At 35.3% G+C, this 13,019-nt stretch overlaps 1 protein-coding gene across 1 annotated transcript; it reads right to left on the minus strand.

Annotated features, from left to right (window-relative positions):
- Positions 1–1,937: 1,937 nt before the first annotated feature.
- Positions 1,938–12,927, minus strand: LOC121408976 (replication factor C subunit 5-like). Its single transcript, XM_041600726.1, has 10 exons — positions 12,836–12,927; positions 11,574–11,638; positions 11,086–11,222; positions 10,279–10,432; positions 7,618–7,777; positions 6,583–6,664; positions 5,938–6,067; positions 5,066–5,143; positions 3,855–3,909; positions 1,938–2,908 (listed from the first exon to the last, which is right to left on the minus strand). Exons 1-10 carry the CDS (start codon positions 12,868–12,870, stop codon positions 2,812–2,814), a joined length of 993 nt encoding a protein of 330 aa, XP_041456660.1. The 5' UTR covers positions 12,871–12,927; the 3' UTR covers positions 1,938–2,811.
- Between the last annotated feature and the right edge of the window lie 92 nt (positions 12,928–13,019).

Raw genomic sequence — 13,019 nt, forward strand, 5'->3', positions numbered from 1 at the left:
TGAAATAAGTTTGAACTTGAAATTTATCATAGAATCGATAAATATTTTGAATACAAATGGGCTCTGAGAAAAATCTGCCTCATTGACCCACATTTATAATTGTTATTAAAAAATTGCACCTCATACAGTGCATCATACTAGACAATCCTTGTAAAGATCTTTCATGCTATCATCAGTACTGGCAATCAACCCCCTGATGTAACAATATTCCTATTTAACTTTATTAGAGTAATGATAAATTTGACCAAGTTCACTGCATGCTTTTTTTTTCAAGACAATTTTTGCAATGAAATGCAAGTATGATGGTCCACAATATGTAATGATACCTAGTTTTCTGTTTTCAAAAACAAGGAGAAATAACCGTTGGGTTGTTAAAGGCAAAGTTGAAGATGCGAAACAAAGAATAGCTTGAATCAAACTTACAGGAAATCACATCCACTTCACAACCTCTTTCACTCAAAAGTAATCTATGACTAGTCTGTAATCACAGACATTTTTTTACTTTGTCATGAAAACAATTACCAACCAAATTAAAGACTACTGCAATAAATGGTAATAATATATGAATATTCATAAATGTGCACATTTAAAGATTTAAGAAAAGAGTTTCATAAGTAATGGGTTAAGTTTTTCAACTGTAAATCTGAAGGTTTACTGAAAAATAAAATAAAAAAGAATTCTGGTCTCTGAATGAAAACTAAACTTTAGGACTCCAGTGCGCTTTAGCATCAAAACATGTCCAAACAAGAATCACAAAGACAGAAAATACTGACAACAGATAATACATGTATCAACTTTGTTTACATACAAAATTCTTTATTGAAGTGCTATGTACACAATATACAATGCTATCACCACATGACCTTTGAACCTGTAGCAGTGTCTGGCCTATAGATACTAGATTTCTCATTGTTTTTGTTTTTTTCTTCAAATTACTTGACAGTGATAACACAATCTATTTTCTTATTAAACTTGTATAAGTATTATGAACTTGCAATAATTACAAAGCAAGTTGTGACAATTCTTATTTAATATCTGCTTCTTTAAAGTTTAACTTTCAGAAACATTTATAAACATTTCAAGGACACAAACAAAATCAATTTCAAGGACTAGTTTCCTTCAAGAAAAAATAGTTCTATGATTCATAGCATATCATGCTCATCATTTATTATGAAGAAAAAAAAATTAATTATACTTTATGTATTTCTCTTGATTTAATCATGTATTGCTGAAATCTAGGTTGTATCATGTTTTTCAAAGAATTTATATGATACAAATAAAAGTAGAGTCCAGCTACCACAAGAACTGGATTCTTCCAAGTCAGAAGTATTGATTTTTTTTTCAGAATAGAAATCATGACAAACACATACTTTCAATATGATTTAAAGGATAATCAAACCAAAGTTGAAAGTAGTATGAAAATGAGGGAAACATCTAAAATCAGTAAAGCAGAAAAATAAATTAAATCAAACAAACAATAAGAAATTAATTTTTCAAGGGCAAGTCCACAACAACAAAAAGTGAATTTGGATAAGAAAAAAAAATCTAATTACCATGCCGCTAAAAATTCATTCAAAATTACATGGAAATATGGAAGTTACGACATTCTAAAATTTTGCTTAATTTTAACAAAACATTTATCTACACATCTTTGTTGGTATGCAAACTGGGAACCAATGACATCACCCACTCACTATTTAAAAAAAATCTATTTTATGAATATGTAATATCTTAAGTTTTTCCTCATTATAATGTGAAACAAGGTTTGATACCTCCAATGATATGTTGGACAGCCATTGTTGCAACCTATTGTTGTTCAATGAAGATGTTTCTTCATCGTCAAATCTGCAAAAATGGAAATAACTTGTTTCATATAACAAAATACAAAAATTATAAACCGTGTTGTGTATATAACTGTTTTGTGAAAAAAACGAAACTTTAAAATGTCTTAACTTTCTTATTTTACTTCCAATTTTGAAGAAATTTTCAGCTTTATGTTTGTCTGATTTTTATCTCTCTTTATTCACATCCACTTTTGATGGGTTGACTGGTAAGTTGTTGGCACTATAGTTATGTGGGCTTCCAAAGTGCAGGCATAGGCATTTCATTGTGATCAAAGGATTCCTCCTCCATTTGATCCAATCCATAAAATAATTCTATTTATATACTTCTTTCTTTAATGAGATCATATGACAATACATTATCTATATTAGATTTGATTACCAACGCAATAAGTACTCAGGAGAAAATAACAAAATCCTGACAAATGTTAAGTATACAATAAAAGGGAGTTGTCCCCAACAGAATTTACCAAATTGTCATCTGAGATTAATGTAGTGTTAGTGATCTCCTTATTCAAACAGCTATAACTTCCTTACTCCTTGCCCAATATCTTGTAAAGTTTATTCTTTCTTTCATATTTTTCTTGTTTCACACAATTTTCTTACCAAGGTGGGATACCCCTTTAAGGCTTCAAAGGCACTTAATTCCTCTTATGTATGATGTGGTAGGGGGATGTGAAGCTTTGATGTCTGGGTAAGCAAGGGCAAGGTCTGCACCTAATGAATATACATAGGCCAAGAGGGTTCACTAGAGAAATTAAGAATGCTCTTGGATTGTGGTACATAGCATCATTAGCATGCATATCCCAAGAACCTGTTTACTCTGCCCAATAGATCATAGGTCCCAAGACCCTGTATTTTACACCTTGTTGTCAGATCTTTAGACCCAATTCTGAGGTTTTGTGAGGCACATCCCCATCATAATAAAATTTGTGCCCCCCCCCTTCAATCAATTCCTTTTTACTCAGATTCATGCCTCTGCTGCTACCATGTCTCGTGCATTTTGGAAGGCTGCTACCAGAGATCCGAGTTGCAGTTTTTCGCTGGTTCCTGCTGCTAGTCGATACCTAAAAACAATGAAAAAGAAATAATATTCCAATCCAAATAAATAAAGCAAAAAATGTATGAGGAATACTGGTACATATCTCTGTAGTATGAACAAGTTCAAGGTAGTAATACAACATACTGCAATCTATATATGATTATCAGTTCATAAGAAGTCATTATCTTTTGTTTTATCAAAGGTCAAGTCCACCTCAGAAAAATGTTGATTTGAATCAATAGAGAAAAATCAGACAAGCACAATGCTGAAAATTTCATCAAAATCGGATGTAAAATAAGAAAGTTATGACATTTCAAAGTTACGCTTATTTTCAACAAAATAGTTATATGAACGAGCCAGTTACATCCTAATCAGAGAGTCGATGATGTCACTCACTTACTATTTCTTTCGTTTTTATTGTTTGAATTATACAATATTTCAATTTTTACGAATTTGATGATTAGGACCTCCTTGCCTGAAGCACAGAATGTTAAAATAATGGATTTCCACATGTTCAGGGAGGAATGAAATTTCGTTTCACATGACAGTGACGAGAAAATAGAAATATTTCATATAATAAAATACAAAAGAAATAGTGAGTGATGTCATCAGTTCCTCATTTGCATACCAACAGAGATGTACATGTAACTGTTTTGTGAAATGAAGCGAAACTTTAAAATGTCATAACTTTCTTATTTTACATCCGATTTTGATGAAATTTTCAGTGTTTTGCTTGTTGAATTTTTCTCTTTTTGTTCAAATCAAGTTTTTGTTGGGGTGGACTTGTCCTTTAAGTTGTTAAAAAAATATGAATCTGTGTGGGCAGTAATTTTAATATCTACCATAACAGGAATTTATTTTTTGTTTTTTTTTACAAAGGGACAGTAAATGTATCTCTTAAGAAAAATGATATTGGCACTAATGGCTTCCACATTAAGTTCAGATTAATTTGAATGGCTTTTGGAACTTACTCAACATCAGACATCTTGTCCAAGAGGTATATCCGGACCTTCTGTGGAAATTCAACTGGAACGTGAACATATGAACATACAACTGGGTTAAATATATATTCATGTACCAAGCCCTTTTATGAGTGTATCAAAAATAATTATGAATAAATGCATGCAGAAAAATTTCAGAAACTTGCACCAGTGTGCAAGAAACTAACCATATCAATGGTTATCAAAGATAAGTAATAATTAACAGAGAAAAATACAAGGACTAGGAGGTGTAACATAAAGAGATATGCTGAGATTGATTGTAACTTTTTTGCACATTGTATGCCACAGACTTAGTTACAATTAATTGCATATAATTGATTGTATCTTTATTGTTACAGGTTTATCGGTCATGAGGGAAAAGGAACAAACACTTTCAAATTGACCAGGTAATTTTGAACATCAATGAGTTAGTGCATGTGTAAGATTTTACAATCACCAAAATGTTTGAAATACCGACAGGTCTACATTTTGTAGTGAATCACATACAAACGCAAAGATATAGATGTATGGGACTACACACAAATGTTTGGTCCATACATTTCAGCTATTTTGGAGACATATTTAGAATACATCTATTAATGAAATGACAAAATATCAATCAAATGGAATGATACAATATAGCTTTTCATTCGTTGTGCATGCGTTTCTGTGGTACATGATCATTTCAAGGAAGCTGCCATAGATCTGTGGAATAAGCTCCCCAATATTCTTAGACAGGCTGACACAGTAGTGTATTTTAAGAATCCCTTGAAGACACAACTCTTTCATTCTAATAAACTTGTATGTTTTATTTCCAGAGTATTCTTTTCCCTATGTGGCACTGCCCTATCATTCTATTCCACCTTTTTTTTCTGAATGCATAGGGGTTTTAATTCATTTTTATGATACATGATATATGAAACATTTCATTATCATCATCATTAGTATCATGCTGAGTGGTAAAGAAATAATCAGTTCTCACACAAAGTAGCAAACTGGGCAATGGTAAAAAAAAATCATCATTTAGTTTGCATCCGAGTGATAAGTGAATATTTCTCTATCACTATCTACAAAGACACCATAGGTCTTCCCTTTCAGTATCATCGCATGTGAACAATTTTTTCTTATCCAAACAGATCATTAGTGTATCACTAGAATGATTCAGCTGCCCCCCCCCCCCATGCAATAAGTACTGTACTCACTTCTGTGTACATATGTATGCACTTCTAGTAAGATGTCTTGAAGAGCAAGGCCTTTGATTGTCTTCACCTGGTTGATATCTGGACCAAGGTATCATCAAGGATAAACACTTACAATATAGATGTTTAATAATAATAACAATTATTGTAATCCGTGATTAGCCCATGATTAATAATTCAATAAGGTGGCTCCTCTAAGAATTTACAACTTTAACAAAATAACCCTAGTCATCAGATGCTGACTTGCTGACACACAATGGGTGATTTCAAGTCCGGTGTTGGCCTTCGTGTTGGTGTTGAAATTTGGATTGCTTCCCCTAGCTCCAAAACTTATTCAGAGTTTGTAAAACTGATCCAGATCACATCATTGACATCTCAACAACTAGTGAGTGACTTTTCAGGACCATTTTCATTTTAGGTTTGGTGTTATAATCATGTAAAAATTGACCAACACCAACACCAAAAGGTCAACACTGAACTTGAAATCACCCAATGTATCCACTATCCCAACTCCCCAGGAGCATTCAAGCAAAATTGATTCTCTACTGTTAAAGATTCCATATTTAAACTTAAGCTCTGAAACCTGAGTTCAGACGTGGGATGGAAATGCTATTTCTTCAATTGAGCAGAGGAAAATAATCCTTGGAGAGAACTTATATATCTATGAATTATACAAATTTGTACCTGGACTGTTACATGAAGGTTACTTTATGGTAAATCTGCCATGCAATGATACTTTCATTAGAATCCTTCATTTTCTATGGCTGTTGAGCATTGCTACCATGGAAGTTACCATTGGATATCAAGGTTGCAATTCTAGTAATATTTTAGCAACAGGGATCTGTTATCAGGCAATTAAATCATGAAAAGGATACGGTTAAACGCTGCTGTAAAGTCTTCATTCAGCATCCAGTTAACAATGTTCTCTATGTCTGACCTCAGTGGATGACCGGTACACAGATAGACGTTCTCTTCTGTTACTTTCTCATATGCCATTGATGTGCTCTACAAAGAAAATCACATGGACAAGTCTAATTAAATGGTGGACCATGAATGATCTCAACAACATTATTCTGAATCTCATGCCCCAGACCCAGGTAAGCTAAAAGTAAAGAGATGAAATCTCCCTTGGCACAAACACAATTTTGATATACATTTGTCTACATCTGCCGCCCCTGACCAAGGTAAAGTGAAGGCAACTGGCAAAAATCACCTACATCTTTAAGTGCAGCATCAAATAAATCACTGGATGGCTGAAAGATAATACAAAAATCCACTATAACTGTCAAAATTAATAAGTATACAAAGATAATTAAAGAATGTTTGAAAAGTAGCAGGAAATTTTGCAAAACTCATCAAAGCAATGACTTACAAATTATCCCTTTTAAAGAGATAATGAGATTCATCACAGGACTAGCTTGCTGTGATAATGTACAAGTTGGCAGAATATCAACAACAAAGGTGAACACTAAACTTGAAATCATCCATCATGTCAAGAAAAGTTACATAAAATCACACACCTGTAAGATGTTGATGACTCGTCTCATGTCTCCCTTGGATAATGTGATGAGAGCTTTTTTACCATCCTCTGTCATATCAACACTACAAAACAAAATGAAATACAGAATTCTTAAACCATTCAAGAAATCACTAAAAGACATTGCAGAAAAATAATATATGAAATTATTAATCCTCATATCAAGTAATGGCAACAAATAGAATACTGAACTGATGGAATATAATGTCAAACTATAAAATCTTCATAGGTTGACCTTTCATAAGTCTAATAATTGCTTAAATCAAAGAGGCAGTGTACATTTTCTGAGTGAAATTTTCTCCCAAGTCATATTAAATTTCTATGTCCCAAGAGATTAAACTTGGTCAGATTCACCTGTAGCCATCTTACAAATAAAGACACAAGATTATCTCATGCTCTCTTCATGACTTCCTAAGAAATCTAGTGTATCTTATGAATCCAGCGCAATTTATTGCCATAATTTACCATTACAAAAGCAACATATCTGACACATTCGATAAATCTGTTTTGTATGTCTTCACTCCAAGATCAATCTACGGTATGTGCCAAGTCTCATGATCGATAAGTAAAATCCTAGGCAGTAGTTTGCTCTGATTGATCCATCTATGTTTCATTGCTATAAAGTGTTTTATCATGGTAACACAGATTGTGACACATTCACAATCTTCACTCCAAGTGTGCTAAGAATCGTGAGCATTGGGCAAAAAATGAGAAAGCAGTCTGATCGCAATATTTGCTGCGGACCAGCCAACCTTCTACCTCCTTCAAACTTTGTTTGGTGAGTGTACATACAGAAAAGTAACTAAATACCTTATGATTCTGGTATAATATGTTGAATTGCTGAGAAATGAGTAAAATAAGCATGGTACTATAAGCCAAGGTAATAATAGTGCACCTCAGAGTACATTATATCTTGAAAGATGATGCGACATAAATTCCTATTATTGCTATTATTATTAATGCCAGGTGACAATGCTTTTTCAAAGTAATCTTTTGTAATTAAAGGTCATTGTCTTACTTTTCTTCCCTAACGACATACTCCAGTCTGGGTACTATTTGTTGGTTGTCAAGGGGACCGAAGCGGAAGCGGGTGCACCTGGACTGTAGAGCTGGGATGATCTTGGACAGGTAGTTGCAGATGAAACAGAATCGAGTGTTCTCTGTGAACTTTTCAATTACTGTGGAACGGAAACAATTAAAATTGAAAGAAATCATAAAAAACATCATTCACAAATTGGAAAGCGACTGTAAAAGGCATAGATAGATAGATAGATAGATAGAGAGATAGATAGATAGATAGATATACTGTACTATATAAATGGAACAATATTACTACACTATCATTATCATAATAAATGGCAGCTTGAAAATTAAAATGATTGTTCTCTTTTCATGTAGAATATATTACTGTGAGTCTAAGCATAATAAATTATTATTAAACTAAACAATCATGCATATATCAATATACTTGTGATAGAAAATTGATGTCTCAATAGCGTAAAACCATACAAGAAGAATTGTTCTGGTAGGCACAGCTCTACCATGTGTCACAGCCCACTGCTTTGGCCTAGGCACATGCTCTGCCCACAGGGGACTGTCAGATATGGCAGGGCTCCACACTAACCCATTTTTTCTACTGGTCCAACCTATTCATGTCGGACCAGTAGATACCCAGTTTTTCAAATTTTTACTGGTCCGAACCTAAAATCTACTGGTCCCAAAAAGTAAAGAAAACATTTAAAAAAAGGCGCAAGTTTATTTTTCTAGCCTTTCGTGACCCCCCCCCCGTAAAACGAAGGACAAAAAGAAAGCAAGACAGAAACGAAGAGAGTAAGAAAGAAAGAAAGAAGGAAAGAAGGAAGGAAAGTCAGAAAGAAAGAAAGGATGGAAGGAAAGAAGGAAGGAAGGAAAGAAGTAAGGAAAGAAGGAAGGAAGGAAAGAAGGAAGGAAAGTAAGAAAGAAAGAAAGGATGGAAGAAAGGAGGGAGGAAGGAAGGAGGGAGGAAAGAAGGGAGGAAAGAAGGAAGGAAAGAAGGAAGGAAGGTAAGAAAGGATGGAAGGAAAGAAGGAAGGAAAGGAGGAAGGAAGGAAGGAAAGAAGGAAGGAAGGAAGGAAGGAAAGAAAGAAGGAAGGAAGGAAAGAAGGAAGGAAAGTCAGAAAGGATGGAAGAAAAGAAGGAAGAAAGGATGGAAGGAAGGAAAGAAGGAAGGAAAGAAGTAAGGAAAGAAGGAAGGAAGGAAAGTAAGAAAGAAAGGATGAAAGGAGGGAGGAAGGAAGGGAGGAAAGAAGGGAGGAAAGAAGGAAGGAAAGTAAGAAAGAAAGAAAGGATGGAAGGAAGGAAGGAAAGAAGGGAGGAAGGAAGGAAGGAAAGAAGGAAGGAAAGAAGGAAGGAAAGAAGGAAGGAAAGAAGGAAGGAAAGAAGGAAGGAAGGAAAGAAGGAAGGAAAGAAGGAAGGAAAGAAGGAAGGAAAGAAGGAAGGAAAGAAGGAAGGAAAGAAGGAAGGAAAGAAGGAAGGAAAGAAGGAAGGAAGGAAAGAAAGGATGGAAGGAAGGAGGAAGGGAGGAAAGAAGGGAGGAAAGAAGGAAGGAAGGAAAGTAAGAAAGGATGGAAGGAAAGAAGGAATGAAAGAAGGAAGGAAAGGAGGAAGGAAGGAAAGAAGGAAGGAAAGAAGGAAGGAAAGAAATAGAGAAAAAAAATTAAAAGAAAGATTGAAAAGAAAAAAGGAAAGAAAACAGGAAGAAAACAGAGGAAGAAAGCTAAAACTATTATCATAAATAATTTGTTTCTTTTTTGGCTCAATTAAAATAGCTACGAAAGAAAGTCAGAAACCAAGTGTATCAACACACACATAAATGCATATGTGGGGCTATATGTATTCAGACGATACCACCCGAGACCCGATCTGTTTGAACCAAACAGAAGTGAAAATTTACCCTTTTACTGCTTACAGATGACAGAGTTACTCCAATTTTTAGGAAATATGGACATTATAAGAGCCTTTCATGAGTATGAACCGTGAATTTTGACAGTTCTGTGAGAGATTTCTGCCAGAGTTTAGCCAGGCTTCGTTCGTGCGGCCAGTGGAGAATTCACCATGTGGATTGTGTGGCTGACTACATGTACACTGTACGCATGCTGTATAGTACTCTAGTAACACGTGCGATTCATTCTGTGTGTATTCTGTGTGTGAATTGCAGAATTGAACGGGGGGAAATGGTTTGCTGTGAATTTGACCATTTCTGGAAAAGTTATTGGCCCAACAATGGTTTTTATTACTGGTCATGTCGGACCCTTAAATCTTGCTATTTTTGGAAAAATTACTGGCCCGACAATGATATTTTTTACTGGTCATGTCGGACCAGTAAATCTTCCAATTTCTGAAAATCTACTGGCCCAACAGCGATTTTTACCGGTCTGGGACCGTCGGACCGCCGCTAGTGTCGAGCCCTGGATATGGCTTACAGTTAAACTTGAGTATATGCCACTCTTTTAGATAGTTAATCACTTCAAGTTTGTCTGAAACTTTAAGGTATCTATGATTATACACTAGAAGAAACAGTATACCTCTCCACCCTAATTATGTCAGAAGATAACTTTATATTTTGGATGAAGTTAATACATCCTTTGATATATATTTGTCAACTAATCAATCCTCATTTTTTGCTGAGAACGATTCTTACCTCTCCTTAGAGCGTTCTGAGCATCGTTGGTCATTGCATCAGCTTCATCTAGGATGACAAGCTTGAAACCCGATTTGAAGATGGTCCTGGTGCTAGCAAAGTTCAAGATACTACCTCTGACAATACCAATTCCTCTATCATCCGATGCATTGAGCTAAGAGAAGAACGAGAGATGTTGGTCATTCTAAATCAATTAAATGTGTAAATACTCAAATAAAAAAAATTACTGAAAGTGACTAATATCCCTGACCTAACTTAGCAGCCTAATGAAAGCAACAAAATATATACTGTAACACCACTAGTCATTCCTGTAGCAACAGCTTCTGCGACACTCAAATATTGTACTCCTATACCAAGGTGTGTAATAAAGCTCATGACTATTGGCTGAAAATTGAGGAAGTAGTTTGCCATGCTAGATTACTCCCGGATTTGTTGCAATTTGTTGTCAATACAGTATTGGCAATTCAACATTCAACACATTAAAAATGTGAATTGTATGTCTACAGTCGGAGATCAACGCGTATGCCAGTCTCCAGAGCATTGGGTGGAAACTGAGGAAGCAGTTTGCTCTACACTTTGAGATATTGCAACATGTAATTAAATTGGCAACACTACACACAATACAGATTTTTAAAAAGTGTCTTGCACGTCTTCACTATAAGGCTAAGGTGCGTACAAAGTCTTGCGATCATTGGGAAAAATTGAGGAAGTACAGTGTAATTTGACTTAAAAGATTAATCACATGCTTCAATAATATTAGTCCAAAGAGAAAGAACATCTTCTAACAATCCTGAGCATGATACCCACCTCCAGGACCATTGAGTTGAATTCCTTGGGGGAGTAGAGTTGCTTAGCAACCGCCAAGATGGTGGATGTTTTTCCTGTACCTGGTGGTCCATAGAAGAGCAGATGAGGTAGGCGATCTTCCTTGATGAATTTCTGAACTGCAATCAGATGTGTGAAAAGATATCAATATCGTTTAGTATATGACTGCCTTTACAAGATCAATTACATTTATCAATATCATAAAATCATCATGATCAACATAAGTATCACCATTATCTTCAGAATTAACATTATCACCACCATCAACATCATCGCCATCACCACCATCGTCATCATTGTCACCATCATCATGATAATCACCACCACTACCATCACCATAGCCATCACTACCACCATATCATAACCATGATCATTAACACCACCATTATGATCAAAATCACCATCACTATTATCAACATCATCATTATCAAAAGGCATTTGACAAAGTGGTAAGTCATCCGTCTACTTACTGGTGTTGATGATTTCTGTATGTGAGATGAGGTCATCGAGTGAGTTGGGTCGATATTTCTCAACCCTGTAAACCAAAAATGAAAGAGAACAATTATTCTAGCTGTCTACCGCGACGTTTGTCGCAAGACTTCAGTTAGAAACAAGAGAAATGGTCATAAAATTCAAGGAAAGAACCAGTGTAGCGATTAAACATTATTAGGGCCTAGATTAGACCAAAAGCTTCGGTCTCTGTTATGTTGGTTGTTCAGCTGAACTCCGTTGGCTTCACTCACCAAATACAGAGACCGAAGTTCTAGCGCGATCTGTACAGGGGACTCAATGGCCATATGTTTATGCACTTAAGATCGGATAAAACGGGGCAGTGAATTTGCGCGACAGCTGAGGTAAGTCACTGTTTTTGTCCCTTTTAACTTGATTTTTCTCCGTTTTTTGGCTATTAATGCCAAGAGAGAATATTAATTTGCATTTTGGTCGCGTTAATTTTCAAAATTTTTATTCATTAAAGACAAAAATTGAAGAGCCCCGACGGGGGGATTTTGCATTGCAAGTCCCCTAATGGTGGGTGCACGATAGCGAGCCGTCTGTGTACGAGGAGAAAAAAAAAATGTTAAAAAACTCCTCGAAACAGACGGTTGCCAGCTGTCTAGGCCTAGATCTACTTTAATATTAAGCATGATAAAAACAAAAATCATGAAATTAATGCTTAGTTCTAAACTAGGGCGGCCCAAATGCACATGAGTGGAGTCCCAGTTTCTTAACATGGTTAGGTATGGGGGTGTTGCCTAGAGTGGCCAAGACTTTGTACAACAACTTCAACTTTTGAAGAGCAGTCAGCATGCATGCAGCAGGGCTGCCAGGGGGACTGAATTCCCCAATAACTTTTAAACCACAATTTGGCCTTAAAATGCCAGTCTTTGGCAGAATAATACCATATTCTAGTCACATGAGTAACATCAGTCGGAGTTCACTAAATATTTTGATATGCTGCAAGCCGTCAGTGCAGTAATTTAACGTTAGATTAGAACTTAAAATTAGTGTTACTAAATGTCTAAATCTCACACCATCACTTCAGTCCCGCCTATCAAATTCTGTGTTATGTATGTCAACTTGATTAACGATGTTTTTTTAACAAACAATGAAACATGCCAACTAACTAACTGTTAAGACCACGAAATATATAAAAGCACATTTAAGTGAGCGAGTATTCATAATTCAATTTTCAATCTGCATAGAGTAATCAAATTCGAAGTTTCCGCCTTACCATGGTAAATTCTTGTGCTCATTTTCACGACTCATTTTCACTTTGCTTTTGGCGCGCCACCTGTTTTTAAATGTAGGACAATTGAGAGAACGTTAAACAGTGAAAATGTCGATTGAGGTCGCTGCATCGTTCTTTCCGACGAGTGAACTAAAATTTAACATTCAAATATGAAGGGCCTAATATA

Source organism: Lytechinus variegatus, chromosome 2 (assembly GCF_018143015.1).
Source record: "Lytechinus variegatus isolate NC3 chromosome 2, Lvar_3.0, whole genome shotgun sequence".
Lineage (NCBI taxonomy): Eukaryota > Metazoa > Echinodermata > Echinoidea > Temnopleuroida > Toxopneustidae > Lytechinus > Lytechinus variegatus.

Coding starts and splice junctions, on each gene's coding strand:
- LOC121408976 (XM_041600726.1), bottom strand. CDS start 12,870: ATGAGTCGTGAAAATGAGCACAAGAATTTACCATG. Junction 6,068..6,582: donor GAGTCATCAACATCTTACAG/GTGTGTGATTTT, acceptor TTTTCTTTGTAG/AGCACATCAATGGCATATGA. Junction 3,910..5,065: donor GCATACATATGTACACAGAA/GTGAGTACAGTA, acceptor TTCACGTTCCAG/TTGAATTTCCACAGAAGGTC.